The sequence below is a fragment of the Xiphophorus hellerii genome, chromosome 1 (assembly GCF_003331165.1).
Source record: "Xiphophorus hellerii strain 12219 chromosome 1, Xiphophorus_hellerii-4.1, whole genome shotgun sequence".
Lineage (NCBI taxonomy): Eukaryota > Metazoa > Chordata > Actinopteri > Cyprinodontiformes > Poeciliidae > Xiphophorus > Xiphophorus hellerii.
In genome coordinates, this window is record NC_045672.1 from 137,701 (window position 1) to 165,075 (window position 27,375).

General features: G+C 40.9%; 1 protein-coding gene across 9 annotated transcripts; it reads left to right on the forward strand.

Annotated features, from left to right (window-relative positions):
• The first annotated feature begins 850 nt into the window (after positions 1-850).
• csde1 (cold shock domain containing E1, RNA-binding) lies at positions 851-27,375 on the forward strand. Of its 9 annotated transcripts, none has more exons than XM_032562762.1 (23): positions 851-976; positions 3,464-4,133; positions 5,588-5,837; positions 7,604-7,792; positions 8,354-8,552; positions 8,644-8,810; positions 10,056-10,142; positions 10,234-10,331; positions 10,408-10,489; positions 10,773-10,901; positions 10,976-11,101; positions 11,199-11,414; positions 11,491-11,658; positions 11,742-11,906; positions 12,067-12,078; positions 16,367-16,474; positions 17,152-17,330; positions 17,409-17,521; positions 17,601-17,720; positions 17,811-17,989; positions 23,822-23,985; positions 24,091-24,223; positions 25,865-27,375. In XM_032562762.1, exons 3-23 carry the CDS (start codon positions 5,712-5,714, stop codon positions 25,910-25,912), a joined length of 2,808 nt encoding a protein of 935 aa, XP_032418653.1. In that variant the 5' UTR covers positions 851-976; positions 3,464-4,133; positions 5,588-5,711; the 3' UTR covers positions 25,913-27,375. The 9 variants fall into 9 exon arrangements, with proteins under 9 accessions (XP_032418653.1, XP_032418672.1, XP_032418689.1 ...); XM_032562781.1 differs by having other exon boundaries at positions 11,491-11,631; XM_032562798.1 differs by having other exon boundaries at positions 8,644-8,753.

Below are 27,375 nucleotides of genomic sequence, written 5' to 3' on the forward strand. Positions count from 1 at the left end.
AAATGATTATGGAAAAAAAACAAAACAAAGTACAGTAGGACAAATAGTGACTCGTGTATTTCACTGCTCTTCTGACTGAGCCGCTGCATCCTGACTCCGCTCTGTAGCAGTTTTTTTTCTTTTCTTCTAAAGCCCGCGGTGCAGGTGTGTTTTTTCGAGAGAAGAACATAGTTATCGGTAGTTGTTGTCGCTCTTTTTTCTTCTGGCCAAAAAGATTCTTATAAACCGACATGCCACCATCGATTATGTTAAATATGGCAAGCTGTTTTACGTATGTGTACATATTTAACCGCAACGTTGTTGACACACAGGTAGAGAAGAAGCGGAGAGACTGTTTAGCCAATCAGAATGCAGAACACAATGCACGATGCAAATCCGCAAAGCACCGAGACCGTGAAAGGTGAACCGCGAAATAGCGAGGGTTTACAGTACTCCGATGTTGTTTTGTTACTCATTCTGCTGCAAGTTGTCTCAATTTTGACGCGCAAGAGGTAACCAGTAAAATCCGGTTTAGGATTTTCAAAATAAAAGATCCGGAAGTAGTTCATTATTTCTTGCGCGGCCCGGTACCAATTGGTCCGCGGACCGGTGGTTGGGGACCACTGCCCTAAGGGCTCCGTAGCTCCGTAAAGAAGAATATATGACAGAGAATAAAAATCAATTTGGGAATGGGAATTAGTTGTCTTTGCAAATATTAAACTATCCCTAATATCTGCTGATAGGGCTCGTGCTTATAATAGAAATAGCAACACGACTAAATTTCAATGTTTTTGACAAAGTAAAACGTTACCAACAAAACAACTGTGTCCTGTTGCCGTCCGCGTATTATCGCGGGACTTTAGAGTCAGCTCAGAAGGTTTTTCTATCGTTCTGGAACCTGCTGTTGTCAAATATCGCGGGAGCCGCCTCCCTAATCACTACGTAATGTGCCGTGCTGCTTCTAGCGGCGCTGGTGACAGTGCTGAAAGCTGTTGGGGTAAGTTTTTGTTAATAATTCAATTTCGCTAAATGGTAAAATGCACTTTTGTAACGTAAAGTGGCGAATTTTCGTTTTATCATCCAACGAAGCTCTTGAAGTAAGCTTGGTGCCTGTCGTTTGATGTTAACGCAGGCGTCGGGCCTAGGTGGGGGCGCCTCGGCATAAATCTCACACAACGGGCCGGGGAGTACGGCAGCATGATCGAGCTAACTGAGGCTAGCCACTTAGCTCCAAGAACGACTCAGCGACTTTGACCAAAACTTGAATAAACAAGTTCGTAATAACTACAAAATGTCCCCATAATATGCAAGAGATGTTTTTGTCAAACCGAAGTCAAATCCAACAGAAATACTCAAAACTGTCATAAACGTGTGCTCGAGCCTCGTACGTGCTTTCTTTGTTTTCCAGTCCTCGTGCCGTTAGCCTAGAGACTGTTTTGTTCTCTACTTGCTGTCAGACAAAAACAAATACTTTAAATTTAATGGACCACTGCTCACATTAGTCTGGAATGAAGATTTATATAATCTCAGACTGGTTTTGCTGTAGATTTTCCTTCTATTTAATGAATATAGCCATGGGAGGTTTAGTGTGATTAGGAATCAAATAGATTCTGTTAAATGTCTTACTTGAAAACCAGCATAGTTGATTTAGAAATAATTCACCATTAAGTTCCGAGTTACATTTTATTACCAACCTTGAAACCACAAAGAGTAGAAGATTATTTTTTCCAATATAAAGTGGTTTTTTTTGGTGACTTAAAACTAAAGCAGGGTAACCTAATGCATATGCCTCACACTAACCAAGTACACACATACTATTCCTCTCCTCGTTGATGTTTAAATTTCTCTTGGTGGGAAAGGCCTGTGGCGTAATGACTGTTTGTAAAGCGATATTCTAATCCTGTCATTAAGGCGACGAGTCATTAATGCTATCTCTGTTGCTTTCTTATACAGTTATCCGAAGGGGAGTTAATGTCCCCGTGTTTATGTTCTGACACAACCCAGTTTAGTGTGTTTTTCAGTGGAACCTGTTAGCTTAGGTTAGCCTGGATGTGACGTTTTCGATGGCGTTGCATACTGCAACGTGTTGGCTCAGGCCGTTCCAGCTGAGGATAGCGGATTGTCAGGAAGTCACATGCCTGGCTCTGTCAGAGCGCTTGTCTTTAGGGCCCAGGAATAGTTCGAGTCCCTGGCCTTATAATAACAGAGAGGTTGTATTGGTTTTCCTTCTTTTTGTTTAGTTGCTATCAGGCCAAACTGTACTAACGCCAATGATTAGCCTTTCTAAGCTTGTCTGCTCACATATTTTTTGCTTTAAGAGTACTTTTTCTCCAGGGCTGTTTTCACTGAAATACCCTCTGTTCTCTGACCTTTAACACACTAGCAATTCATAACAGCTGATAATTTAGTGTAAGGTTAATGTAAATGGATTTTTAAAACAAATCCAACAACCTGTGAGCTTCACATTAACCAGGTTGAAGCTTGTTATGACTTCACGTTGTAGCCTTTGGGATGTGGATCAGACCCATTGCGACACAGGACGTCATATCAAGTATCACTGGGGTGCCTGAGTGTTTACAAAACAGTTCATTTAGGTCAATAACATTCTCCCCAACCCCACTAGTTGGGTTTGAGTTACAAAATAAATCAGTCTTCACACATGTGTTCCCTGGATTTATTCTATTGGTTTCAAAAACCAATGGTTTTAATGTTAGATTGTATCCGTAGTAGAAAAAGGAGTTTGGTCTAAAATGGAGCAATGAATGTCACAAATGTCACAGCAAGTGAATCTATTTGTCTTTGGTTCTTCTCAACATGTTTGCTTTATGATATTGTTCACCTGTTAGATATCTGAGAATATTTTTCTTTTTACTGTAGCAGTTAATAATTGTGTTTTCTCTAAAAGCCTTAGAAGACGTGCTCAGGGTTGTGGTCATCTTTTTGTTCAGAAAAAATGTGAAACTCCTGTTATCCAACGTCAAAACAACATGAAATGATATCGGTATAAGTGAATTAAATTCACCATACTTGCATAAAGTATGAAAAGAACATGTGACATGACCTAATCACTTAAAAAAAAGGTAACTATTGTTCCTACTGTTTTTCTTGCCTGAAAATGTTATGACGCAGCCCAGTTTTCTTACTTGTAAGCGAGGAAAAGCGGCTTGCTTTCAGCTAACTGACCAGCAGAGTTCAGGGGTAATTGAGGTGATGGTTGTACAGAGAAGACTGCAGTCAGCACTTTTTCTCGCATCTCATTAAAAAGATTGTAAAACATGGTAGCGGTATGGATGAAAATTTAAGTAATTTTCAAACCGTTCTCATAACTCAAAAAGTAATTTGTTGTCTTTTTGAGGTTTATGTCAGGTGTCTTGGAGTCTTCTCACTTCTTTTTTCCTCTTTACATTAACCTTAGACGTTTACCTGAATGCATTGCAGTTGGTTGCATCTCTAACCTAATCTTTTCTTTTTTCCCCCCTAACAGTATGAAGTGAAACCGAACTGAATTTTTGTACCATCTGCAACTGCTTCAAGTTCAGATCACAACTAAAGGAACTGAAGACAAACCTCCCAGATTAAAAAAAAGTTGTAACACTGAAGCCACGTGGGGGGAGAAAAGGATCACTTCAAGGATTTAAAAACACAAGAGAAACAAAAATCCTGAAACGACCAAAGAACACGCACATCAGCCCAACTGAAACGTGAAAGAGAAGCAATCCTATGCCCAAGCATATTCTATGAAGAAAACTGATCTGAAACCAGAAGTTTGTGCCTACTCAACAGCTTTGACAAAGCACACGTCCCAACGCTGCTCCTAGCCCTCCTCATCCCAACTACGCCGCCGACTCGCCACTAAGGTGTAGAGTAGGCTGCTCTCTGCTAGTACCCTCCCATAGTCTCCCCTGTCTCTCTACTCCACCTTTTTGTTCTCTGTAACTTTTCTAAGCAGTGCTATTGCACCTGCAACTGCCTTTTGTGTGCTAGGTTTCGTTTTTCTTTTCTTCTTTTTTTTTTTACTTGATGCAACCACCTTGGTCTTGTGCCAGAAACATGTTAGGAGTGTGCATGTGTTAAAGTGTGTGTATGTGTTTGTGTGTGTGAAGCTCTGCGAAGTCATCAAGATCCAGAGACAAAAGACAAAAGAAACGGTAAAGGTGAGTCACAGTTATTGTCACCACTGTTTAAAATTGTATGCTTTTACTTGTTGTCATGCTAAGGGGATAGACTATCCACTGCACAGTGATAAAACACGTGGCTCCTTTTTTGTTCCTCAAAAACTGTGAAATGGGTTTTCCCCAACTTTTTGTTTTCTTCTTCTGATTTAATTTCTAAGAAGTTCACTGACATAATAAAGCTAATATTGATCCTTCCAGAATGTTGTAATGTTTACAGTTTTTGATTGTTGCGATCTAAAATTATTGATTTTTGCAGCACTTTTTTCAAAAAGTTCTAGGTTTGATTTTTGACATATGATCTTAGATAAAAGTTTAAACTGCTGCATATTGCCTTTCCCCTAAAAAAAGACATAATTTTAACATAGCTAATATTTAAACTGCAAATAACATTTTTAAGTACCTTCTTGAAATGTCACCCTTAATACAACTACAACCACGTCCTGAGGAGTTGTTAAAGTCGAAAAGAAGAACTCCATATTGGTGATTCAAGTTAACATGAACTGTATGTAAATCATACAGGACATCTCAAAATTGTTTTTGGAAGGAATAAAAGAAAACAAAAGTCAAATATTATAGTTTAGTTTCACATTCTTCCGTCTTCCAGATTTGTCTTTCAAGAGATGTTGTCATGAAGCAGAAAGTTAGAAGGGGTTAAGATTGGTCAAAATTCAGCCTAGTTGAGGTGATGGGTCAGATTTGCAGAAAAGTTACAATAACTGGTCAAAATCCATGCAGGTCCATGCAAAACATGTGAAAGATGAGTGAATTAGGATTAATATTTATGGTTGTAACTTCCCGGAGGGCCTATTTTATGAGGTTTTCTACCAACAGTAATGTCACTAAGTGTGGTGTTGGTGTCCTGGTAGCAGTAAGGTGTCACTGGTTCACTGAACTGTAAATGATTTTGATCTGGTGACCAGGCTGTTTCTCTGCATCGCTACATGAAACATTTTTCTGTCTGTTTTTTTTCCTGCCTCTAAATCATTTAGGATTTACTATTGAATCAGAAAATAAGTGAATCCTTATGTTGATTTTTAGACTTTTATGCTTTCCAAGTAGAAGGAGCATCAGGTTTTAGTTAGAAATGACCAACTTTTCATTGCATTTTCTTGTCTCAGTGACTTGTAGCCTGTTTTATAAATAAGACGAACTGGCCCGTCCAACCAGTTGCCCCCACCTATGCTGATAACTCAGTTTTGTTGAATGTTTCAATTCACACAACCAACTTTGCATCGATTTTTTTACTCAGTCGTTTTCTCCAATGATGCACTTTTGCTCTTCAAACCCCCTCCATTTGGAGGGGGTTGAATTTTAAAATTTTCCCCTCACAATTCCCGGAGAGTCCACATCGTTGTTTTCTTTTTTTAGTGGCACTTAGTACACTGGCTGACCTTCCTCACCCATCATGTTTGTTCCTCTCTTCACCCTTGCAGACATCCAGCCGTGTATCACTGGGTGGTTACTTAACTGTTGTCCATTTAAAAAAAAAAAAAAAAAAAATCAAGCAGAAATTCTAACAAGTGCTCAAGCAACTTTGGTTGAAGTTTATGGGAAAATATGGGCAGCCCCTGGAAAGGCTTTGTTGAGTTTACCTTGCCTGCGTCACCACCCACCACATTTGTTAGTGCTGACCTGAGCAGCACCTCCCCTGTGGGACTCAGCCTGTCGCCATATGGCCGATCCGTAAGTTTCACCTTCCCGCCTCCTTTTTCTACCGAGTTCCCACCCATCAAACACCCATCCATCCACCTTGCCCTGCATCTTTGCTGTGAATGGCCTAATTTTCCATTCTTTCCGGGCTCCCGAGACTAGCCTCTGCTCAGTTGCGCTGTTGCAGGGTGAGAGATGTGTCGGCGAATAAACTGAATGATTTTTTTATTTTTCCTCACAATTCCCGGAGAGCCTTTATTTTTCTTTTTAACTTTTCGCTTATGTTTTTACTTTGCAGAACAGGCTCCTTAGGACATTTGGAGCAAATCATGTTTGGATTGCATGCCCCTGCCTTTTTCCCCCTTTTTTTCAAAATAAACAAGAAAATTGGAGAAATGGTGCGTGAAGTGCCCACCCATCACTAAAACCCTGTGTGATCTGATTTCCAAATGAAAGCATAACAAAATATTTAAATCTCCTCTAAGAGTACCTGATGCTCGTCGCAATAATCCAGAACATGATTACAAAGAAGAGGCTTTTCTGGGATTCCCCTTCATTACCCATAATCCATCACCAGCTGTGTTCACTGTAGATGCATCACTGTTTGAACTGTTTGTGTTTTCTGACTCCTCATCTTCAGTAGTATTTGTTTTTTATATTAATTAGCAACAATGCACTTGAACCATTTTATAATAACTGGTTGTGTCAAGATGTTCCTTTTGCTTTCTCTGTGAACTTTTCAGGTTTTAAAAGCATTGTTATTGTCATGGCTATTGGTGCTAAACATTTCTTTAATCGAAGGTTGTCATGGTTGCAGATCTGTTCTTTTCTCTGATTTTTAGGCTATGGTGTTTCTAAACACGTGGCTTTATTTTTACAAATAACTCTGAAAGTACCGTCTGAAATATTTGTCACTGAGCGTCTTCTTAAAATATAAAATCAGGAAATTGGTGAGAAGTGAAGCTGCGGAATACACTTTTGACATTAAAGGGATAGTCTGGAATTTTTTTAATTTAAGTTTTGTATCGTAGATGGATGATATATCGCTGAGTTTGTAGAAAAGTAAATAGAACAGTGAAAGGCTAGTATCCAGAGGGGTACTATTTATACTATTAATGAAATAAAATGACCAAAGTCAATCCTGGCAACCAGATGGAAATGATCAATATTAACCATTTAAAAATGTCAAAACTTTCACGTTTGTCTTTTTCTCAGCTAAAAGATTGAGTTATGTGAAAGTTACATTGACCAACTGTCTATCCACCTGATTGGCTTATTGTGGGTCTAATGGGGTAAATTCTGGTGAAAACATGGAAAATACACAAAAACAAGTGACACTGTTGCAAAATCCAAAAGTTTACTTTTCTATTGGCCAACCTACAGCAAAGCGATGAGTCACAGCTCATGATCGATCCACCTGGTGGTAAAGTTAGCGTAGCAACATGAACATTTTGTGTTTGACTTGGGAAAACGCCAAGAAAACTTGAGACTAATTTATTGACTAACATCTTTTCATATTGTAATGTGTGCTTCAAGTGTGAACATTTCCAGTTTGTTGTTTAAAATGGCTAAAATGTGTCATTGCAGCCTACCACCTCTGAGGATTTGACTTTTTCCCAGTCGGGATGATGTGACATTTTTCTACTACAGTATTCATTCATAGAACCTCATTTGAAAAAACCTGAACTATCCCTTTAAGACATTGTTTTTCTTTTTTAAACATTCATAACAAGTGACGACCAGTAATTGTAGGTAAATTGTGAATAGCAACATACATAAAGCTTTGCCTTTCCCAACAGCGAGTTGCGGCTCTGTCCCCCGTGTCAGAAATGGAAAGGGGCTCCTCTGAACCCCCTGTTACCCGCAGCAGTGGCTCGGCCCCCGATACCGCCACTGCTCCCATACCCATACCCCGTTCCGCCTCTGTCTCTTGCCACCCTCACCCTGGAAGTAAAAAGTACAAGCGGACTCCTTTGTATCAGAGATCAGTAAGGGGAAATGTTGAGCAGTGGCCATGTTGGCAGAGCTGCTCTGCTGTTACGTCGCCTTTGCTAACAGCATGGCGTGTAGATGTTAGCAGAATTAAAAAAATTAACCAGGGTGTTGGAAGTTTTTGCAGCTTTTTTACATAAAGTTCTAGCATATTAACTGATGTTGGTGATTAGATGAATTGTTTGACCCTGCAGCTGCATGAAACTACTCAGTCTGCGCTTGGATGTTTTAGTTGGTAGTTATTTGAGTGAATTTGTGTGTTGGTTTTTTTTGTTTGGTTTTTTTTGGGGGTTTTTGCATGATAAAATTGAGAATATTCACAAGGTGTTGGACGTTGTGTGTTTTCAGCTACACTGACGTTATTTTTCCCCCAGAAGGTTCTAATGTATTTTTATTTTAATGTTTTTCTCACCATATTCTCTAAATGTTGTTATTGCATGTTTTTTCTTTTAAAGTTTTGCATCAAAAACTGCATTAATTTGGCTTTTCCACTCCTTTTCTGTGTTTGAAAATGCTGATGCCTTCCAAATGCATTTACCAGTTTGTTCTCGTTTCAGATGAGTTTTGACCCAGGCATGCTTCATAACAATGGACACACTGCATATGCCAACGGCTCAGGGCCTGGCATCAGAGAAACCGGTGTGGTGGAGAAGCTGTTGACTTCCTATGGATTCATCCAGTGCTCAGAGCGCCAGGCTCGTCTTTTCTTCCATTGCTCCCAGTACAACGGGAACCTGCAGGAGCTTAAAATAGGAGGTGAGATGCCTGGGAAGAGCAAAATCAAAGCCTCTGTTGCTACTTCGAGTGGCTCTAAAGTTTTGTCTGCTTTTTCTTCTTCTCCTCTCAGATGATGTAGAGTTTGAGGTGTCCTCTGACAGGCGCACTGGCAAGCCCATAGCAGTGAAGCTGCTTAAGATAAAGCCAGAAGTGCTGCCAGAGGAGCGCATCTCGGGCCAGGTGGGGCCAGACCTGCACGTCTATCCCTTTACTGTGCTGCATGGTTATATTCATCCAGTTAAGAGCACCGTTTTATTTTTGGTTGTCATTTGTCTGTCGGCTTTACTGAGAAAATCAGTTGTTTTTCTGTTTCCCCTCTCTCCAAACATATGGGTGACTTTTTTCTCCCCTTACGTTTACATGACTTGAATTTCTCTCTCTTTGTCATTTTGCTTTAGGGATGTCCTGATCCATCTGACTTTAGTATACCCAACTAAATTCTAATCCTGATGAATTTTGCTTTTTTAAAGTTAGCTTTTTCTCTCTGCTACAACTCTCAGTAATACATGCTGCCATTTTTGCCTTTTTTTGTTTCTTTTTAGGTTTTCTGTTTAAACAGTTTGCTAAACTGTATTACAGATTGTCCAGATTATGCTCTTTGTCACAGTTTACCTTGTTTTTTTTGAGTTATCAGACTGTGTCATGTGTGCTTATAAATGACTTTATATTTGTTGCCATTGACCATAAAATTGTCCAAATTGGAATTCCAAGAAAACATTTGCTTAATGGAAACACCGCTATTTTGAAAAGAAACAAACCCCTCAGGTTTTTGGAAAAGTTCTTGCACCAGGATGAGGTGATTATTCAGCTGTTGTATTTTGCCAAACTGCAGTGGAAACATTGTTTCACATCACACCAGTCATGTGATCAACTGCATGTAACTACTGGTAGAAAAGACCAACAAGACGACAGGAAGTGGTAGGAAGAACATGGTACAGCATTTTTTTTTTTTTTGACAAACTAATTCACATACGATTTTAATTGCATTTCTTATTTATGGAAACACTGAAATTGCGGATTATCAAAGTTTTATGCATATATGTAATGGAAACAGATATTGAGGGGTATTTTGGACTAAAGGTTCTGACTGGGACATCCCTACTTTGCACACCTGATTGCTGAAGGTTATTGCATGAACTGAACAATGAATGGATCAATGTCTCTGGGAATTATGTTTTTAGTGTCTTAGTCTAAACTCAAATGCATATTAAATTTGACCCATTGAGCCATCAGTTGCTCAGATTTAGTTTGTCAAGTTCAGGGTTCAGAGCGCTTCGTCAAAGTAACTTAACATTTATCAACTCATGGATTCATACATGAACATCCAAAACACATTGAGCTACACACAGTTAAGTTCATTCTAATAACTTTTCTCACAAATTGACTCATCATTAAATGTGGGATGTGATCTGATGAATTTTGCTGTGATTTGCAAAGCAGTGCGTGTTGGCCTACACCTGAAATATTGCCCCTTTCTTGCAGGTCGTCTCATCTGTCCCACTGAACTTGGATGGCAAGGCCGCTCCGGGTCAGGTTCCCACTGGGAGTGTATGTTATGAAAGAAATGGAGTAAGCAAAGAGACACTTTCTATATTATTATTATTATTTTTGTTAATTTGTTTTCCAACCCCCCTTTAATGCTGTTGGATGTTGACTGCAGGAGGTTTTTTATCTAACCTATACTCCTGATGATGTGGAGGGGAATGTCCCTTTGGAGACAGGCGACAAAGTCAGCTTTTACATGGAGACAAACAAGCAGTACGTTTTAATATGAATTCAGGAGATCATCGTGGCTTGGACTTGATTTCATAGTAACAGCCTGTTTGTGTTTCAGTACTGGTGCAGTGAGCGCTCGCAATATTCAGCTTGTGAAGAAAAAGCAGGCAAGGTGCCAGGGTGTGGTATGTGCTACAAAGGTAAGTGTTGCTCTATAACAAAGATGTATAATACTGCAAAAGTATTGGATTGAAATCTCAGTGTACTTTGTTGGCATTTTATGCAGTGGAATTGTACAAACTCTCCTTTTCTTCCACTTCAAAATTCTACATGAATGTAACATTGTGGGTGTTTGGCTAATGAAATCCCAGTCGTGTGCATTAAAGGTTGTTGCAACCTAATAAAAGTTCGGTGTGTGAATACCTTTTCAGTCTACTACCTTTGGTATCATTGTAAGTATCAAAGTTGTGTTTTATCATTCAGGAGGCCTTTGGGTTCATTGAGAGGGCAGATGTGGTGAAGGAGATCTTTTTTCACTACAGCGAGTTTAAGGGTGACCTGGAGGCTCTTCAGGCTGGAGATGATGTGGAGTTCACCATCAAAGACAGAAACGTGAGCTGCTGTTTCTGAATAAAACATGAATCTGTGCTGTTGAATGTCCACCTGACCGATTCCTGTTCCCACAGGGCAAGGAAGTGGCTACGGACGTGCGCCTGCTCCCTCAGGGGACCGTCATCTTTGAAGACATAAGCATTGAGCAATTCGAAGGCACTGTTGTTAAAGTTATTCCCAAGGTTCCCACGAAAAACCAGGTGAGTAGAGTACAAACACAGAGCGTTTTAAAAGGGAAAAAAAGAGAATAGAAATGTATAAACTGGATATGCTAACACGTCCTTCCTGTTCCTGCAGAGTGACCCTCTGCCTGGGCGCATCAGTACGAGGATTGGTTTCTCTGAGAAGGAGCTTCCTTTTGGAGAGAAGGACACAAAGTCTAAGGTGACTCTTTTGGAAGGAGACCACATTCAGTTTAATATCTCCACTGACCGCAGGGACAAACTAGAGAGGGCTACAAACATCGAAATCCTCCCAGACACCTTCAACCTGACCAAGGAGACCCGTGAAATGGTTTGAGTTTTATTTTTTACCTGACCTTTTGTTCATCAAGCAGAGTGTCTGATCCTCAACCCTCACTCTTCCTCAGGGCGTGATTGCAGCCATTCGCGACGGCTTCGGCTTCATAAAGTGCGTGGATCGAGATGCCCGAATGTTCTTCCACTTCAGCGAGGTCCTGGAGGAGAGCCAACTGCACATCTCGGATGAAGTGGAGTTCACTGTTGTGCCTGTAGGTTCTGTTAAGCTTTTCACAAAAGTATGTATTACCTGAAACTGGCTAAAGCGAGTATATTCTGATTTGTTTGTCACGTACCAAACTGAAGGAAATGTCGTTGGCAGGATATGCTGTCTGCTCAGAGAAACCATGCGGTTCGCATTAAGAAGCTTCCCAAAGGGACAGTGTCTTTCCACACCCAGTCTGAGCAGAGGTTTGTGGGCGTCGTGGAGAAGGAAGTCGTGTCGGCCTCCAACAAGAACGCAAGCCCCACCAAGGGAAAGGAGAAGGTATGTTTCTACACTAACGAGGAGTATGTGTCCTACTTATTTTCCAACCATTGTTGTAGTTTTTCGTCCCTCTTCGCCACCTCCTTTCAGTTTTTAGTTCTAATGCTGGTCTTTGTTTTCTCCCTCAATGACCTCCCCCTGCTCATGCTTCTTTGGTTAGAAAAAAGACAAGGTAGGACCGGCATGAAGCCACTTGTTTTAGAGAGAAACTAACATTTAGCATAATGAATGCCTTAGTTTTGTGTCTCAGTTGACCAGTCTTAATCATAAAACCTTTTGCCTTTATAAGGCATGCTGTCTAATAGTTTACTGTTCTTTGATTTTTTGATTTAAGGGTAAAGTTGTAGAAAAAGTTTGTGTTCAGGCCTCAGGCCCTTTCATATCTTTGTGTTTATAGTTGGCAGCATGGTATTGCATCACCTAGTCCATCAGTAGAAGGACTAGGTGATTGTAATTGTACAATTTAATTGGACTTGTACAATTACAATTAAAAACGGCAATTTCTGGAAGAATTTTAAAAATGGCTGATGTGGGTGATGAGATGGAGGGCTGGGCGATGTAGCTTAAAAATTCATTTATTTTTTTCCTTTAAAAAATTACGAACGGCTAGGCCTGTCACGATAGCAAATTTTGCTGAGCGATTAATTGTCTCAAAAATTATTGCGATAAACGATAATATTGTTTGAAGATCTTTTTACACTGATTTAATGGAAATGACATAATAATCCATGCGATTTCCTGCCAAAGATAGATACACTTTATTTTCAAAAGAACACTAAACACTGGAACTGATAAACAAAATAAACAAAACAACCAAAAACAAAAATAAAATGGATTCTCAGTCTCCATTAACAAAAAACTCACTTGGAAAAAAAAACTAAACAACATAAAGCCAAAGTGGAAATAAATACTGCATTCAACCAAAAGAATGCAGATTATGAAGTCTGTATACTATGTTGCCCTTCAGTAATAATTAGATTTAAATAGAGAAGACGGGCACATCGACTACCTGATGCAATAATTCACACTACATGATTTTTTGCTCCTATTTTTCCCCTTACAACAATCTTAGATCGTTGGTCTTTCTAAGATTGTGTGGTGTGTTACGGTAGATCGTCGTTGCCGCTCCGATCTAAATCAGGGGTTTTCACCGACTGGGATCTTAACGCAGCCTGTTGAATGTGACAGGCAGCCAATCAGAAAGCGCGGATTCTCCTCTGTGTTTTCTGATGGGAAATTACGTCGGGGAATCCCAAACAGCTGACACGGCGCAACCCGAAGTCCAGCGGACATTGGAGATGATATGTGGAAACAACATTAATGTTTATTCAACATGCAAAGAATATAGAAATGACAAGGGGAGCAGCTGGAGCGAAACTGCTACCGCAGTTGATAAACCCGGTAACTTTTCAGCTGTTCTTCGTTAACGTGACGTAAATAGATTATAATGATTTTCATTCAGTCAGGACTTTACGCTGACACTAGCCACATGCATTGCAGGTAGATTGTAGTAAAGCACTGATTAATGCCTGGTTTTAAAATTAGTTCACTAAACTTGTAGCCATTATTTTGTGCCCATTGTTGGACACCACACGGCAGGAACGAACCCGATCGAACCGTTTTACCTAGGATTTCTGTCGGGTAATGTGTGGTCTGTCAGGTTTTGAAAATGAGCCGACAATCGGCCGACAGCTCTAAGATCGTGCAGTGTGCGCTGGGCTTTACACTAAGGAAATGAGGAAGGGAGGCACCGGAGTTGAGCCTTTTTTCATTCAGTCTCATTAGCTGAAAGAGAAAAAGGTCGGAAGAGACGATAGTGCCGATAATTAAAATGACGTCGATAGCTTTAATTTATCGTACGATTAATCGATTTATCGTTTATCGCGACAGGCCTACGAACGGCAGAAAATACACTCCTGATCAAAATCTTAAAACCAGTCAAAAAATTGCAAGAATTTGCATTTTGCACTATTGGATCTTAGGAAGGTTCTAAGTAGAACTTCACAATATTAAAAGAAGAAATCAGCGTAAGAGGCAAAACCTTTTGAGCGGGGAATTAATTGAAAACTGCATTTATACTCAAACATGATTTTTTCAGCTGATCAAAAGTTTAAGACCATAGCTCAAAAAAACCCCGAAAACCCCCCAAAACAGAAACAAAGTGTCAAAAAAAAGGACTCAGTAATGAGTAGCTCCACCATTCTTGTTGATGACTTCAAACAATCGTTTAGGCATGCTTGATGCCAGTGTTTCCAGGAGGCTAGTGGGAACGTTGCTCCAAGTGTTGAAGATGGCTTCACGAAGGGCATCCACTGTCTGGAACTGATGTCCATTTTTGTAAACTTCCCTTGCCATCCATCCCCAAATGTTCTCAATTGGGTTTAGATCCGGGGAACATGCAGGATGGTCCAAAAGAGTGATGTTATTCTCTTGGAAGAACTCCTTTGTCAGGCGGGCATTGTGAACTGCAGCATTGTCCTGTTGAGAAACCCAATCATTACCACACAGACGAGGGCCCTCAGTCATGAGGGATGCCCGCTGCAACATCTCCACATAGCCAGCTGCTGTTTGACGCCCCTGCACAACCTGAAGCTCCATTGTTCCATTGAAGGAAAACGCATCCCAAATCATGATGGCGCCCCCACCACTGTGCCGTGTAGAAAACATCTCAGGTGGGATCTCCCTGTCATGTCAGTAACGTTGGAAGCCATCAGGACCATCAAGGTTAAATTTTTTCTCATCAGAGAAGACGACTTTCTTCCACCTTTCAATGTCCCATGTCTGGTGCACCCTGGCAAAGTCCAAACGGGCAATTCTGTGGCGTTGAAGAAGACGTGGCCTTTGAAGACGTTTTTTGTTTCTGAAGCCCTTCTCTCGCAGATGCCGTCTGATGGTTATTGGGCTGCAGTCAGCACCAGTAATGGCCTTAATTTGGGTAGAGGATCGTCCCGTGTCTTGACGGACAGCCAATCGGATCCTGCGGCTCAGAGCTGGTGAAATTTTTTTGGGTCTACCACTTGACTTTTTTGTTCCATAACCCTCAGGATCGTTTAAAAAATGCAAAATGACTGTCTTACTGTGTCCAACCTCAGCAGCGATGGCACGTTGTGAGAGGCCTTGCTTATGCAGCTCAACAATCCTACCACGTTCAAAGTCGGTGAGCTTTTTTGCTTTTGCCATCAGGAGGTCTTGACAGTGTAAAGACTTCACAGAAAATGACATGGAATCCAGATGTTTGCACAGCTTTTGGCTTTTAAAGACTATGGTCTTAAACTTTTGATCAGCTGAAAAAATCATGTTTGAGTGTAAATGCAGTTTTCAGACAATTCCCTGCTCAAATGTTCTTGTCTCTTGCACTGATTTGTCCTTTTAACATTGTGAAGCTCTACTTAGAACCTTCTTAAGATTCAATGGTGCAAAATGCTAATTCTTGCAATTTTTGGACTGGTCTTAAGATTTTGATCAGGAGTGTATTTTTAAAAAGTGTCATTTATTTTAATCATCTCCCTGTGAGTTGACCTGAATTTGAAGTTGAAATAAACAGAAGCTGTAAAATGTTCTTGTCAAACAAGATGGCTGTTCTTGGGCGTGATGACATCAGTATGAACTATGGAAACACAAGGAATCCATTGGAGAAAAATAATATTTTCCAAGAATTAAATCTTTAAAAACTGAAAAGTAAATTAAAATGTTATTAAATTGTTTATTTATTTCAATAACTCAATTGACTAAGTGAAACACATTGATTAATAGCGCATATTGAAGTTATGTTTGGTTTTTTAGCTTACAACAAATTAAAATAAGACATTTGAAATCAATAAAACAATTTTAATTCGGAGGACTTGAAGAAAATAAATGTTTTATACCTCCTTTTAATCTGACACAACTGCTTTATTAACATAGGACTGCATCTACCATGCCAACATTTTCTTTTTACACAAACATTGTGTAATGCTCATATTGAGGACTTTACATAAACTCTGGCTCCATATTTCTGCCGTGCCACCTTCCCGTCTTGGCAGCTGTCTCCAATACGGCTGAACTTTGCATGTTTCCAAAGTAAGTCGGAAGAAAATATGAACGTCAACGCGGGCATAAGAAGTTGATGATCTGAGTAATCTTCTCATTTTCTTTATGTTAGAATTGGAATAGTTTATGTGGTAATGCCAGTAGCTAAACCTTAATTATACAGCCCAATGCTGTAGGCTCTAACCACAAGCTGATGCCAACAGCCATAGCTGCTGTAGATGCACACGCTAGCTGTGCTCATGCTTTCATAGACTGTTTTCACTTTTTCGTCATGTAATGCTACTGGTTTAGTTGTTTTGGGTTTTTTTTCAGACATTGCCATCTCCCACCTCCCTTGTGAGGAACTTGCCTTTCATTCTTTGATTCAGTTCTCAGGTGTTGCACATATTTAAAGGAACAGTAATGAGTGCAGTGTACTCTCCTGTCTGTAGGAAGCTGAGGAGGGAGTGATTGCATATGAAGACTGTGGTGTGAAGCTCACTGTGCCGTATCATGTCAAAGACCTGGAGGGAGGAAGTTTCCCTCAAGCTGGAGACAAGGTAATATTAATGAGGTTTGGTATAAAATTAAATGCTATTGTTTTTTTAACGACTCATCATTATTTTATACAATATTCAAAATTTATGAAAAGATACAAATAAACAAATAACTCTCTTTTAAATAAACATTTTATTGCCTAAATGCAATAACAGCATGTTTTAGTGAATGTTTGATCATTTGTAGCAAAGTACAGAGCTAAAACTACATTCCTAACACGAACATGTGAAGAGCTCAGGCCTTTCTGTTGTAAGGCAGATCTGTTGATTAATTTTTTGATTAACCAATTAATAATTTCACTGAACAAGGTGCTCTTTAGAAGATTTTTTACATAACTTGAACCAGGTGAAGTTAAAACTACACCACTTGAGTTCTGGGTAGAATACATTTACAATGTTTTTTTGTGTGTGTGTGTTTTTTTTCCTTCTTAAATGCAAACTGTATAAAAAATGTACACAGTTTTGGATGTAATTACTGTTCTGAGTGTGGTGTTCTTTTAGCAAATGGTCTATTTTTGATTCTGTATACTCCAGTTAACGATTATTTCAATAATTAATGATGCTTAATCAGCCCTAGTTGTGCCTGCAGTTATAAACTGAAAGCTAATTCATCATAAGTCTACTCGTACTTGAATGAAAACATGCAACACAATGCCTGTGATGAACTGTTTGTCCACTAGGTGGAGTTCTGCATCAATGAAGTGAAGCGGACGGGCCATCAGAGCGCAGTTTCCATCAGGGTTCTCAACCGCAACGCCTCCAACTCCAGACGACTGCACGGATTTGTTGCTGCACTGAAGGATAACTTTGGATTCATTGAGACAGCAAACCATGACCAGGAAGTTTTCTTTCACTACAGGTAGAGTAGCTCTGGGTGGAGTCATGGGTTAGGGGTGAACATGTGGAAAATGCCGACATGTTTTGGTTTTTCTTTCAGTGAAATGTGTGGGGATGTGGATAATTTGGAGCTGGGTGACACGGTGGAATATACTCTCTCTAAGGGGAAAGGAAACAAAGTTAGTGCTGAAAAGGTTACCAAGGTGGCTGCAGGTAAGGGAGGATGACTTGTTTTTACTCTTTTTAATATTGGTTATCATGTCTTTTATATTATAAATTTTTCTTTGTTTAGTGAACGGTACTGGTGACGATGTTGGTGTGTCCGTGTTGGCGGGAAAAATCATCCGTCCCATCCGCAGCGTGGATCCCTCCCAGACTGAATACCAAGGACTCATTGAAGTGACTGAGGAAGGTCCGTGTCGTGTCGGCAGCAGCACAGCTACAGCCTACAAACACATCCAGTTAGGTTAGGTTAACCTGAATACATTTGGTTTGTTCCCAGGTGAAGACAAGGGGCAGAACTATCCCTTTGGAATCATGGGGATGACGAACAAGGCCGACTGCCTGCAGAAGGGGGAACATGTTAAGTTCCAAGTTTGCACAGTCACCCAGACTGGCCAGAAGATGGCGTGCAACGTTGTTCCTCAGCGCAGAGCTCCAGTGGAGTGCGTCAAGGACCAGGTAGAGTTCACCTGACGAGAGTGACTTTACATGCTGGATTTTACAGTGCTGCTTAGGATGTATGGCTGCAGGAAAACTGAGCTTTAGGCCTGTCACAATGTGAAACTTGCTTGATGATAAACTGCCTTGTAAATTATTGCAATAAACCATAATATTTAAGCTTTGAGACTATTTTCAAGTATAATCATAATGGCATAAAATTGTAAGTTTGCCCTTTCAAAGACCAGTAAACTTTAATTTAGTAAATAATTCTTATCACTGGAGCACATTTTAAATAAAGTAACCAAAACAACAATAACTTAAATGGATAATGACTTCTGTGCAACCAAAGTTACATTTCAAAAAATATTTTACTTAGACAGTGAAAACGGGTAAAAGTTGCAGGTAGTCCAAACTAGCTACTTTGTACTGTACGTTTTCTCAAAAAGCTCATTTTTCACCGATACTGAAGGGGAACATCTCTTTGACTATTATGGTCCAAATGGAAAGTAATTTATCATGTGATTAATTCATTGATTATTATGACAGGCCTAGTTAATTGCAGTCCTACTGTTTTGACAGCTTTTAGTTTAACTTGTATTTTCCTGCATATGAATAGGACCTTCTGCCTGTAAAAAGGACAAAAATATCAAAAAGCTGCATTTTTGGTTTGTAGCTTTTTGATATTTGAACAGCTTTTTGATATTCAGTTCAAATTTGAACTAATTCAGGGTTTCTCCCAGAAAACTTGCTAAGCCCGGAGGTCAGGGCGCTGAGGCGGTCCACCAGCAGCCCACGTGTTTTTGTATTAAAGATGCTAAATAGACAGGAAAAGTTAAAATATTACTGGGTAATTAAATGTTATGGGAAAACATCTCCAATGAAACGCTATTTAAACCCACAACTAGTCTTCAAAACAACCAATCAAAAAATACAGTTAAAATGAATATTAATTATCTGCACTTCTGTTTAATCCAAATTAAGTCAGTGGCTCCATCAGGCCCCCCAGGGCTTTAGGAGCCCATAAATGCTAATATTTTAACACAGACCACAGATACATAAATGTAATATTTGTTTATTGAGATTATCAATGGTGCTGAATTTGATTTAATGGTTTCAGCATAATTAAATTAAAATGTTTTCAAATGTTTAACATTTAAATGTAAGATTTTAAGGAGCTGGCTAATTTACTTTGTAAAAGTTCAAAGAACAATCTTCATAGTTGGATTGTTTTGTTACCATAGCTACAATCTGATGCTGTGAGTTTAATCTTTGAGTTTGAGCTGTTTGTTCACAAATACAAATTAGTAAACTGTAATTATAACCGATTGCTTTTTAGGTTGGCCAAATAAACTACTCCCCATCTCCCATTTAGTGAAATCTGTGTTAGATTTCACTAAATCTAACACAGAAGCTGTTAGAGGTGCTGATGTTTTAGCAGCAAGAGGGGCCCCTAAGTCAAATTCTGCTCAAGGCCTCATATAGCCTTGGACCGGCCCTGCTTGATGAGTTAAATCCTCTGCACTGCGCAGAGATGTGGAACAAACGGGAGATTTAATTTAATGCTGCTATAATGTGGCTTTAGTAGCTCTTCCATTTTGTGTCTTTTGGGTTTTTAATACACAGAAACTGTTCTGGCCGCTCAAGTTTGTGGGACGAGATTTTCAGATCTCGGCACAGCCGTGTGCATCAACTCTGGCTGACTAAGTGGACAAAGCGTTTGATGTGGTTTGGTGCGTCGTTTAAAATAATACTAAAAATAATATAAAACCAGCTTGACTACGAGGCGAGCGCGAAAGATCCTCACTAGGCTGAATCTGCATGATGAGGTTAGTGCTGTTTCGTTAACCACTAACACTCTGGTCAACTGGGAACACATACATAAACTTTGCAGGGAAGACAGAGCCAGAGATGTAAACGCCGTATATAATTCTGTCCACAAATGTAAATCATTCTCATCCCTCCCTCAACCCTCACCTCTGAAAGCGCAACTACAAGTTATTCCTGCGGTTCACAGAGCTACACAACCAGAGCTAACGCGGTTTGTTTTAAACTTTTACCTTGATATTTCTCCAAAGAAACATAATTCCTCACAGGGGGTTGATGTAAATATCCTTACAGGTGAGCTTGTCCAGTTTGAGTGAAGGAGGCATGCATGATCCGCGCTGAGGTAAACGCTGTGTGATTGGTCCGCTCTCCTGGCTTTAAATGCAATTTTTTTTTTTCCCAAGATGGCGGCGCACGCAGTTGCAGCGGCTCATTGCTCTCTCGGTCGGTGCTATGTTTGGCTGCTTGTGTATGTGTTGATTTGTGTTCCGTACTCGTCATGTCGGACAAACAAAATATACAGTCGGGACGATCTCCTGACGATCGGTGCCCGCTACGAACTAGATGTTACAGCTGATTTTCAACGCTTGTTCAATATTCCGGGGGACATAGCGAGGAGCCCCGGCGCGCCGTGGATTACCATCGCAGCAGGGAGGAAGCGTCGGCGGCGTAGAGAGAGAAGGCAGAAGCGGGGATGCAGGGCCGGCGTGCTAGCTAGGCTACGGAGGCAACCACACAAACCACCGCTCCCCAGCCTGTTTCTCTCGAACGCCAGATCCCTTGCAAACAAGATGGATGAACTGAGACTACAGGCTGCATCTCACAGCGCAGTGAAGGACAGCTGTATTCTTCTGATCACGGAGACCTGGCTGCATCCAGACGTAGCGGACTCTGCCATCGAGCTAGCAGGCTACACAGTACAGCGCCACGACAGAACGAAAGACTCCGGTAAGAGCAGAGGAGGGCTCTGTGTGTACGTGAACAACACCTGGTGTACTAACACAGCGACTGTCATCAGCCATTGCTCCCCAGACCTGGAGTATGTGACTGTTAGATGCAGACCAATATACCTCCCCAGAGAGTTCACCGTAGTCATGGTAACCGCTGTTTACATCCCACCGAATGCTAATGCTAAAACAGCTATTGGACTTTTGCGTGGCAGCATTAGCCATCTGCAGAGCATCTATCCAGATGGTGTGCACATCATAGCGGGGGACTTCAACCATGCAGACTTGAAGACGGCACTCCCCAAGTTCCACCAGCATGTAAAGTGTGCTACAAGAGAGGCTAACACTCTGGACAAAGTCTACTCCAACATCAAGCTAGGCTACAGGGCTAGACCACTTCCTCACCTGGGTCAGTCCAATCACCTGTCCCTGCATTTAATTCCTGCTTATGCCCCCCTCAGGAAAACTGCTCCAACCATCACCAAAACCATCAAATCCTGGCCCGAGGATGCGACACAGCAGCTGCAGGACTGTTTCGACAGGACAAACTGGGATGTTTTTGAACATCAGGACCTGGAGGTTTTTACAGACAGTGTACTGTACTGTACACTGTACAGTACATCAAGTACTGTATTGACACTGTAGCTGTGGATAAACGCATCCGGGTCTTCCCAAACCAGAAGCCCTGGATGACTCAGGAGGTCCAGCGACTGCTAAAGACCAGGAATATCGCCTTCAGGTCTGGGGACAGGACCGTCTACAGTACAGCTCGAGCTAACTTAAAGAGCAGCATCAGAATGGCTAAGTCTGACTACAGGAGGAGGATAGAGGGCTACCTTGACAGCAACAACAGCAGGCAGGTGTGGCAGGGAATCCAGCATCTCACCAACTACAGGACCAACCTCGCAGCTGCGGAAGGCGACGCCACGTTGGCAGAGGAGCTGAACCTCTTCTTTGCCCGCTTTGAGGTGAAGCCAACAGAGGCAGCCACACTACACCAAGCGACCCACAACACCACACCCCTCGTTGTAGAGGAGCATGAGGTGAGGCGCACACTGCGGGCTGTCAACCCAAGGAAGGCTGCTGGACCTGATGGCGTCCCTGGACGTGTCCTGAAAGACTGCACCGATCAGCTGGCTGGAGTCTTCACCAGGATCTTCAACCAGTCCCTAGCCCTGTCTACAGTCCCATCCTGCCTGAAATCTTCCACCATAGTCCCCATACCCAAGAAACCTCGCATATTTGGCCTCAACAACTACCGGCCAGTGGCACTAACCCCTGTGGTGACGAAGTGTTTTGAAAAACTGGTCCGGGGTCACATCACAGCACTTCTCCCTCCTGGCTTTGACCACCACCAGATCGCCTACAGAGCCAACAGATCCACAGAGGACGCTGTGATCCATGCTGCTCTGTCACATCTGGAGCAGCAGGGGAGCTATGTGCGGATGCTCTTTGTAGACTACAGCTCTGCTTTTAATACCATCCTCCCTCACAGACTGGTGGACAAATTGGGGGACCTGGGCCTCCCTCACTCCACCTGCATGTGGATTCTGAGCTTACTGACCAACCGACAACAGAGAGTTAGGATGGGAAAACATACATCCACTGCCCTCAGCCTTAGTACTGGCTCTCCACAGGGCTGTGCACTGAGCCCCCTGCTCTATTGTCTGTACACATACGACTGCACCTCTGCCCACCACAGCAACACCATCATCAAGTTTGCTGATGACACCACAGTGGTGGGGCTCATCTCAGGAGGCGACGAGTCCGCCTACAGGGGTGAGGTGGAGCGGCTGGTGGTGTGGTGCAGGGAGAACAATCTGCTCCTCAACAACTCAAAGACAAAAGAACTCATAATAGATTACAGGAGGAATAAAACGGACATTACACCACTAACCATTGGGGGAAAATGTGTGGAGAGGGTAGCTGATTTCCGTTTCCTGGGGGTCCACATTGAACAGGGCCTCACATGGAACATGAACACCTTCGAGCTGATAAAAAAGGCCCAGCAAAGACTGTACTTCCTGAGGGTTCTCAGGAGGAACAACATCAAGGAGAAGCTGCTGGTGTCCTTCTACAAGTGCTCCATAGAGAGCATACTGACTTACTGTATCTGCGTATGGCACAACAGCAGCACTACGGCTCAAAGGAAAGCTCTCCAAAGGGTTGTGAATACAGCCCAAAAAATCATTGGCTGCCCTCTCCCCTAACTGGAGGACCTGCACAGCGACCGCTGTCTAAGAAAAGCACAACACATCACAAAGGACACTTCTCACCCCGGACATTCTCTGTTCACACTGCTGCCTTCAGGCAGAAGATACAGAGCAACCAGAACAAGAACCAACCGTCTCAGAGACAGTTTTTACCCGATAGCAATAACAAAACTAAATGCAATCAAAAACAACCATTAATCATCATGAATGATGTATGTGAAAATGTGGCTGTTCTTATTTATTTATTTTTTTTGGGTTTTTTTTCCAGTTATTTGTTAATTCTTACATTGTGTGTGAATTGTGAGACAGTTATTTTTTGTTTTTAAGCATATGCACTGACTGATGGCACCTTTTAAATTTCGTTGTCCTTGTGACAATGACAATAAAGATTTATCTTATCTTATCTTATAAACTATAAACCTATCTTAGAAATAAATCTGCTCTGGGAGTGGAACGCTCAGAACAGAGACACTTGCAATCCTGTATAAAGGTTTGTAAAATAAGAATAAAAATTTAAGATCTCCCCCCCCAATTATACATTTTTTAAAAATAAAAGCAAGCACCGCTTAGCCTGGCGGGGGTCCTTGTAAAGCATGGCCGTCCACCAGGCTTATGATACACTGGGGGAAACCCTGTAATTTGAACTGAATGTAGATATTCAGTTCAAATTATAGCAACATTTAACTCTTAAGAACACATCTGCTCTGTCTTCAGCTTTCAATATAAACCAAAGAATCTTTTCCTGAGCAGATAAGATATTTAGTGGCAGATTTTAAAACAGAAGTCACACCAGTTGTGATTTGATCCCTGTGATGATGCAGAGGAACGGATTGAAAATGATTGCCTGTTTATCTGGCTCCCCTCAGTTTGGCTTCATTACGTACGAGGTCGGAGAGAGCAAGAAGCTGTTCTTCCACGTGAAAGAAGTGCAGGACGGCGTGGAGCTCCAGATTGGAGACGAGGTGGAGTTTTCCGTCGTCTTCAATCAACGCACCGCAAAATGTAGCGCCTGCAACGTACGCAGAGTTTGGTGAGAACCCGCCGTTAGATGCAGAGCCTTCCTGAAACGCAGGGCATGTTAAAGCTGAACTTCAGCTGAAACAAATGGCTCTGACTGACGTGTGTGATGTCACAGTGAGGGGCCCAAACCGGTGGCCACGCCTCGTCCCGACCGCCTGGTGAACCGATTGAAGAGCATCACTCTGGATGACGCCAGCGCTCCTCGTCTGATCATCCTACGGCAGCCTCGGGGTCCCGACAATTCAAAGGTACTCCTTTTCACTTTGAAACTACGCTCGTTGGAGTTTTCTTAATTTCAATATGTTAGAACAGTGCATCGTCATTACAATGTAGATTAATATTCATATTTACAGTGCACGGCAAAGTAAATATGCAATATGCAAGGAAGAAAAACGACAAGTGACTGAGGGTTATTGCGCGTAACGGAAACCCTGTAAATTCTAGACACTAACAGGTACCATAGAATTGCACAAAAAAATCTGTGAGGGACGGCGGAGTCCCTGCTCGAAATTCCGTGAAAGAGGTGTACGGAGCCTTGTGCCAGAAGCCCATTAAAATGCTGTCTACATCGTTTTAAACTTTGGGATTGTGAGCGTGAGTGGGAATAAAAATAGCAATAGGTATTTTGTTCCATATAACACAGTAGGAGTGTAACAGGTAAACCTTCTATGGATTCAAACTCGACTAAAAACCCACCTGTTTAGGATTGTATTTGAAATGTAATCAATTACAAATTTATTGATGGAACCTGACTTAATCTCATGTTTTGATTGTTGATTCTATGTTGCATTGTGTTTCTGTGTTTGATATGATGTAAAGCACTTTGAAAGGCTTTGCTGCTGAACTGTGCTATACAAATAAAATTTGATTTGATTTTGATTTGAAAAGATGGCTACATTTCATCCTAAGATAAGTAAGCAGGAACAAACAACCTCACTATACAATACACAGAACACAGTACATTTTACTTGTATAAAGGTTTGCTTCATAATTATACAAGATGAAGCAAACCTCCATCTTGTATAACGGAGGTTAGCTTTTTTTTTTTTACTTTTAAAAGAAGTAAAAAAATCAAACCTCAACAAAAACATTTACATAAGGAATAACAAACTAATAGACATAAACAGTATAAAAACAGGTTCAGGTATATTCAACTCCCAAGGGGCAATTAATGTTACAGAAAGTACATGTACACAAAAAAGACATAAAAACTAAAGTGAGGGACAAGACAGTGTCCCAAAACATCAAATACCAGAAAATTATGATTTAACTGTCTGCTATAAGCAGTGGCAGATATGATGAAATAGGTGGATCACTAGTTAGCTTTCAACCAATGATTGCACCATTTAATGGTGACTGGTTTCCATTGTTTCTGGTAGTTTGTTCCATGAATGTGTGAGTGTAACAGACGCCACCTTCTGGCTAAACTGTGTTCTGCACCTCAGTATGCTGCAGTCTCATCTGACTTGTGTGCTGATTTTTATTTTATTATCTGAATGAAAATGAATCTTTGAAAAATAATACAGACATGATTATATTGGATGAGAATTTAGGTTTAAAATGCTTACTAATGATTTTACAATAACAAAACTGGAATGGTTTCTAAGATTTTTCTTGTCCTCTTGTAGAGACACATGATGGGTTTGAATTGTAGTGGTATGTGGTCAGATTGTATAACAGTGTGCAATACGATGAAAAAATTATTGCTTGCATATTAACTCCAACTGTGTGGTGAGAAAAGATCTTGTATAATGGAGGTTTGTTAAAATGAATTTTATGACATTTGACATTTTCTTACTGTGATTTTTAAAAGTCAGATTTGAGTTAAAAATGAGTCAAAGATATTCTCGTTGAAACAAACTTGATTAAATTTTCTCTGTGTTGTGCAGGGCTTCAGTGTGGAGCGGAAGACTCGGCAACCTGGAGTCATTGACTGAGCAATACGCAGCCAGCCCCATCAGGCCTTGGAGGGATGCAGTCCCTGAGGGAAACAGCAGAGGGATCTGACGTACTGCTTGTGAACCAACTCATCCATGAAATATAACACACGCATGCAAGAAGTGGCATGTGTAATCCTTTGCCCTCACCTGTAAGGGAACGTCCCCTTGTCCCCTCCATGATTGTTTCTGGGTTCAGAGTACCTGTGTGTGTGCGTGTGTGTGTGAGAGAGAGAGAAATGTAATCTAGAAGAGATTAATGTCAATTGGAGGTATTTGTTCCTAAGGGGCCTTGTCCCTCTAAGTCCGTTTGACGACTGACTGCGTGGCTGTCGGCATCCCGATCTTTTTCAAGTCCGCTTCGTCTGGAATTCTGCACCTGTAACCGGTCCGTTCGTCTGACTGGGCTAGATGAGTTTTGTTTTTTTGTCGTCTTTTTTTTTATTATTATTGCTGGCATGTCTTTAACCCTCTGCTTCATTTATGTTCCTCATCGCTCTTTTACGTACTGGAAAACTTTTGATCACCAAGTTTTCTCCAGTGTACTTTTTTCCTACAAAATGCTTAAAGCAATGGTTCCCTCCATAAGGAGGATAATATTTCATACATGTGCGAACTTTTGAGGATTCATCTCTGCTCGGTTTTTTTGAGCAGTTTTTAAAATGCTTTATTGAAAAAGGCTGGAGTATAAAAGCATGGCGTGAGTGTGACGTATGTGAATGTCAAAGTAGTTTCTCTGAAGGAAGTTACCTTTACCAGTCTAGAGCCTTGACATGCCTTCTTGGTATTCACATGCTCCGCTTAACAAGTTTTTCCCAGGTGCAGAATTCCTTGTGGCATCTTATATCTGCAGTTCTTTTATACTATTTCCTTTCTTGCACATAATTTTGCTTTGTTTTTGTTTTTTTTTAATTGAAAATTGATCTGCTAATATTGAATAAATATAAGGTGCCTAAAACTTCAAACAAAATAAAACAACAAAAGAAAAAGAATAAATAAAAATTAGATGCATTTCTTCCCAGCCAACCGTCAAAATATTGAAAACAATCTTTGGGGTGGCTTTTTTTTCCCTAATAGAAATAATATGAATATGCATCCCAAACTTGTGGGTTGAATTATACTGTATCTTCTCTGTGTGTTTTTTTTATTTTGTTTTTTTTCCCCTCTCTGGGTGTAAGCTCCCAATTTCACATATAATTTACCTAAGGAGAAGGGTTATCTGTGAGAAATTCTGATTTAATAAAATAAAAACAAACTGAATCAGGATCTCAGTTTTTGTTCTCTGGAGAAAAAAGGATGAGCTGTCGTGCCTCTGAACATAAAGTTGCTGTCAGATCTGATTTTTTTTTTTCTTTTTTTTCTCTGACGATCAACAGGTTTTCAGATGAACCCATACTGAGGTTCTCGTACTTTTGTTAATGGTCTTGAATGAAACAACTGAATAAAGTTTTATGAAATTCAAA

Excerpts from the sequence above, each read along its gene's own strand:
- csde1 (XM_032562762.1), top strand. The coding sequence starts at position 5,712 with ATGGGCAGCCCCTGGAAAGGCTTTGTTGAGTTTACCTTGCCTGCGTCA. Across the intron at positions 7,793-8,353 it reads CTCCTTTGTATCAGAGATCA|ATGAGTTTTGACCCAGGCAT; the intron begins GTAAGGGGAAAT and ends TTCTCGTTTCAG. Across the intron at positions 11,415-11,490 it reads CCAAGGAGACCCGTGAAATG|GGCGTGATTGCAGCCATTCG; the intron begins GTTTGAGTTTTA and ends ACTCTTCCTCAG.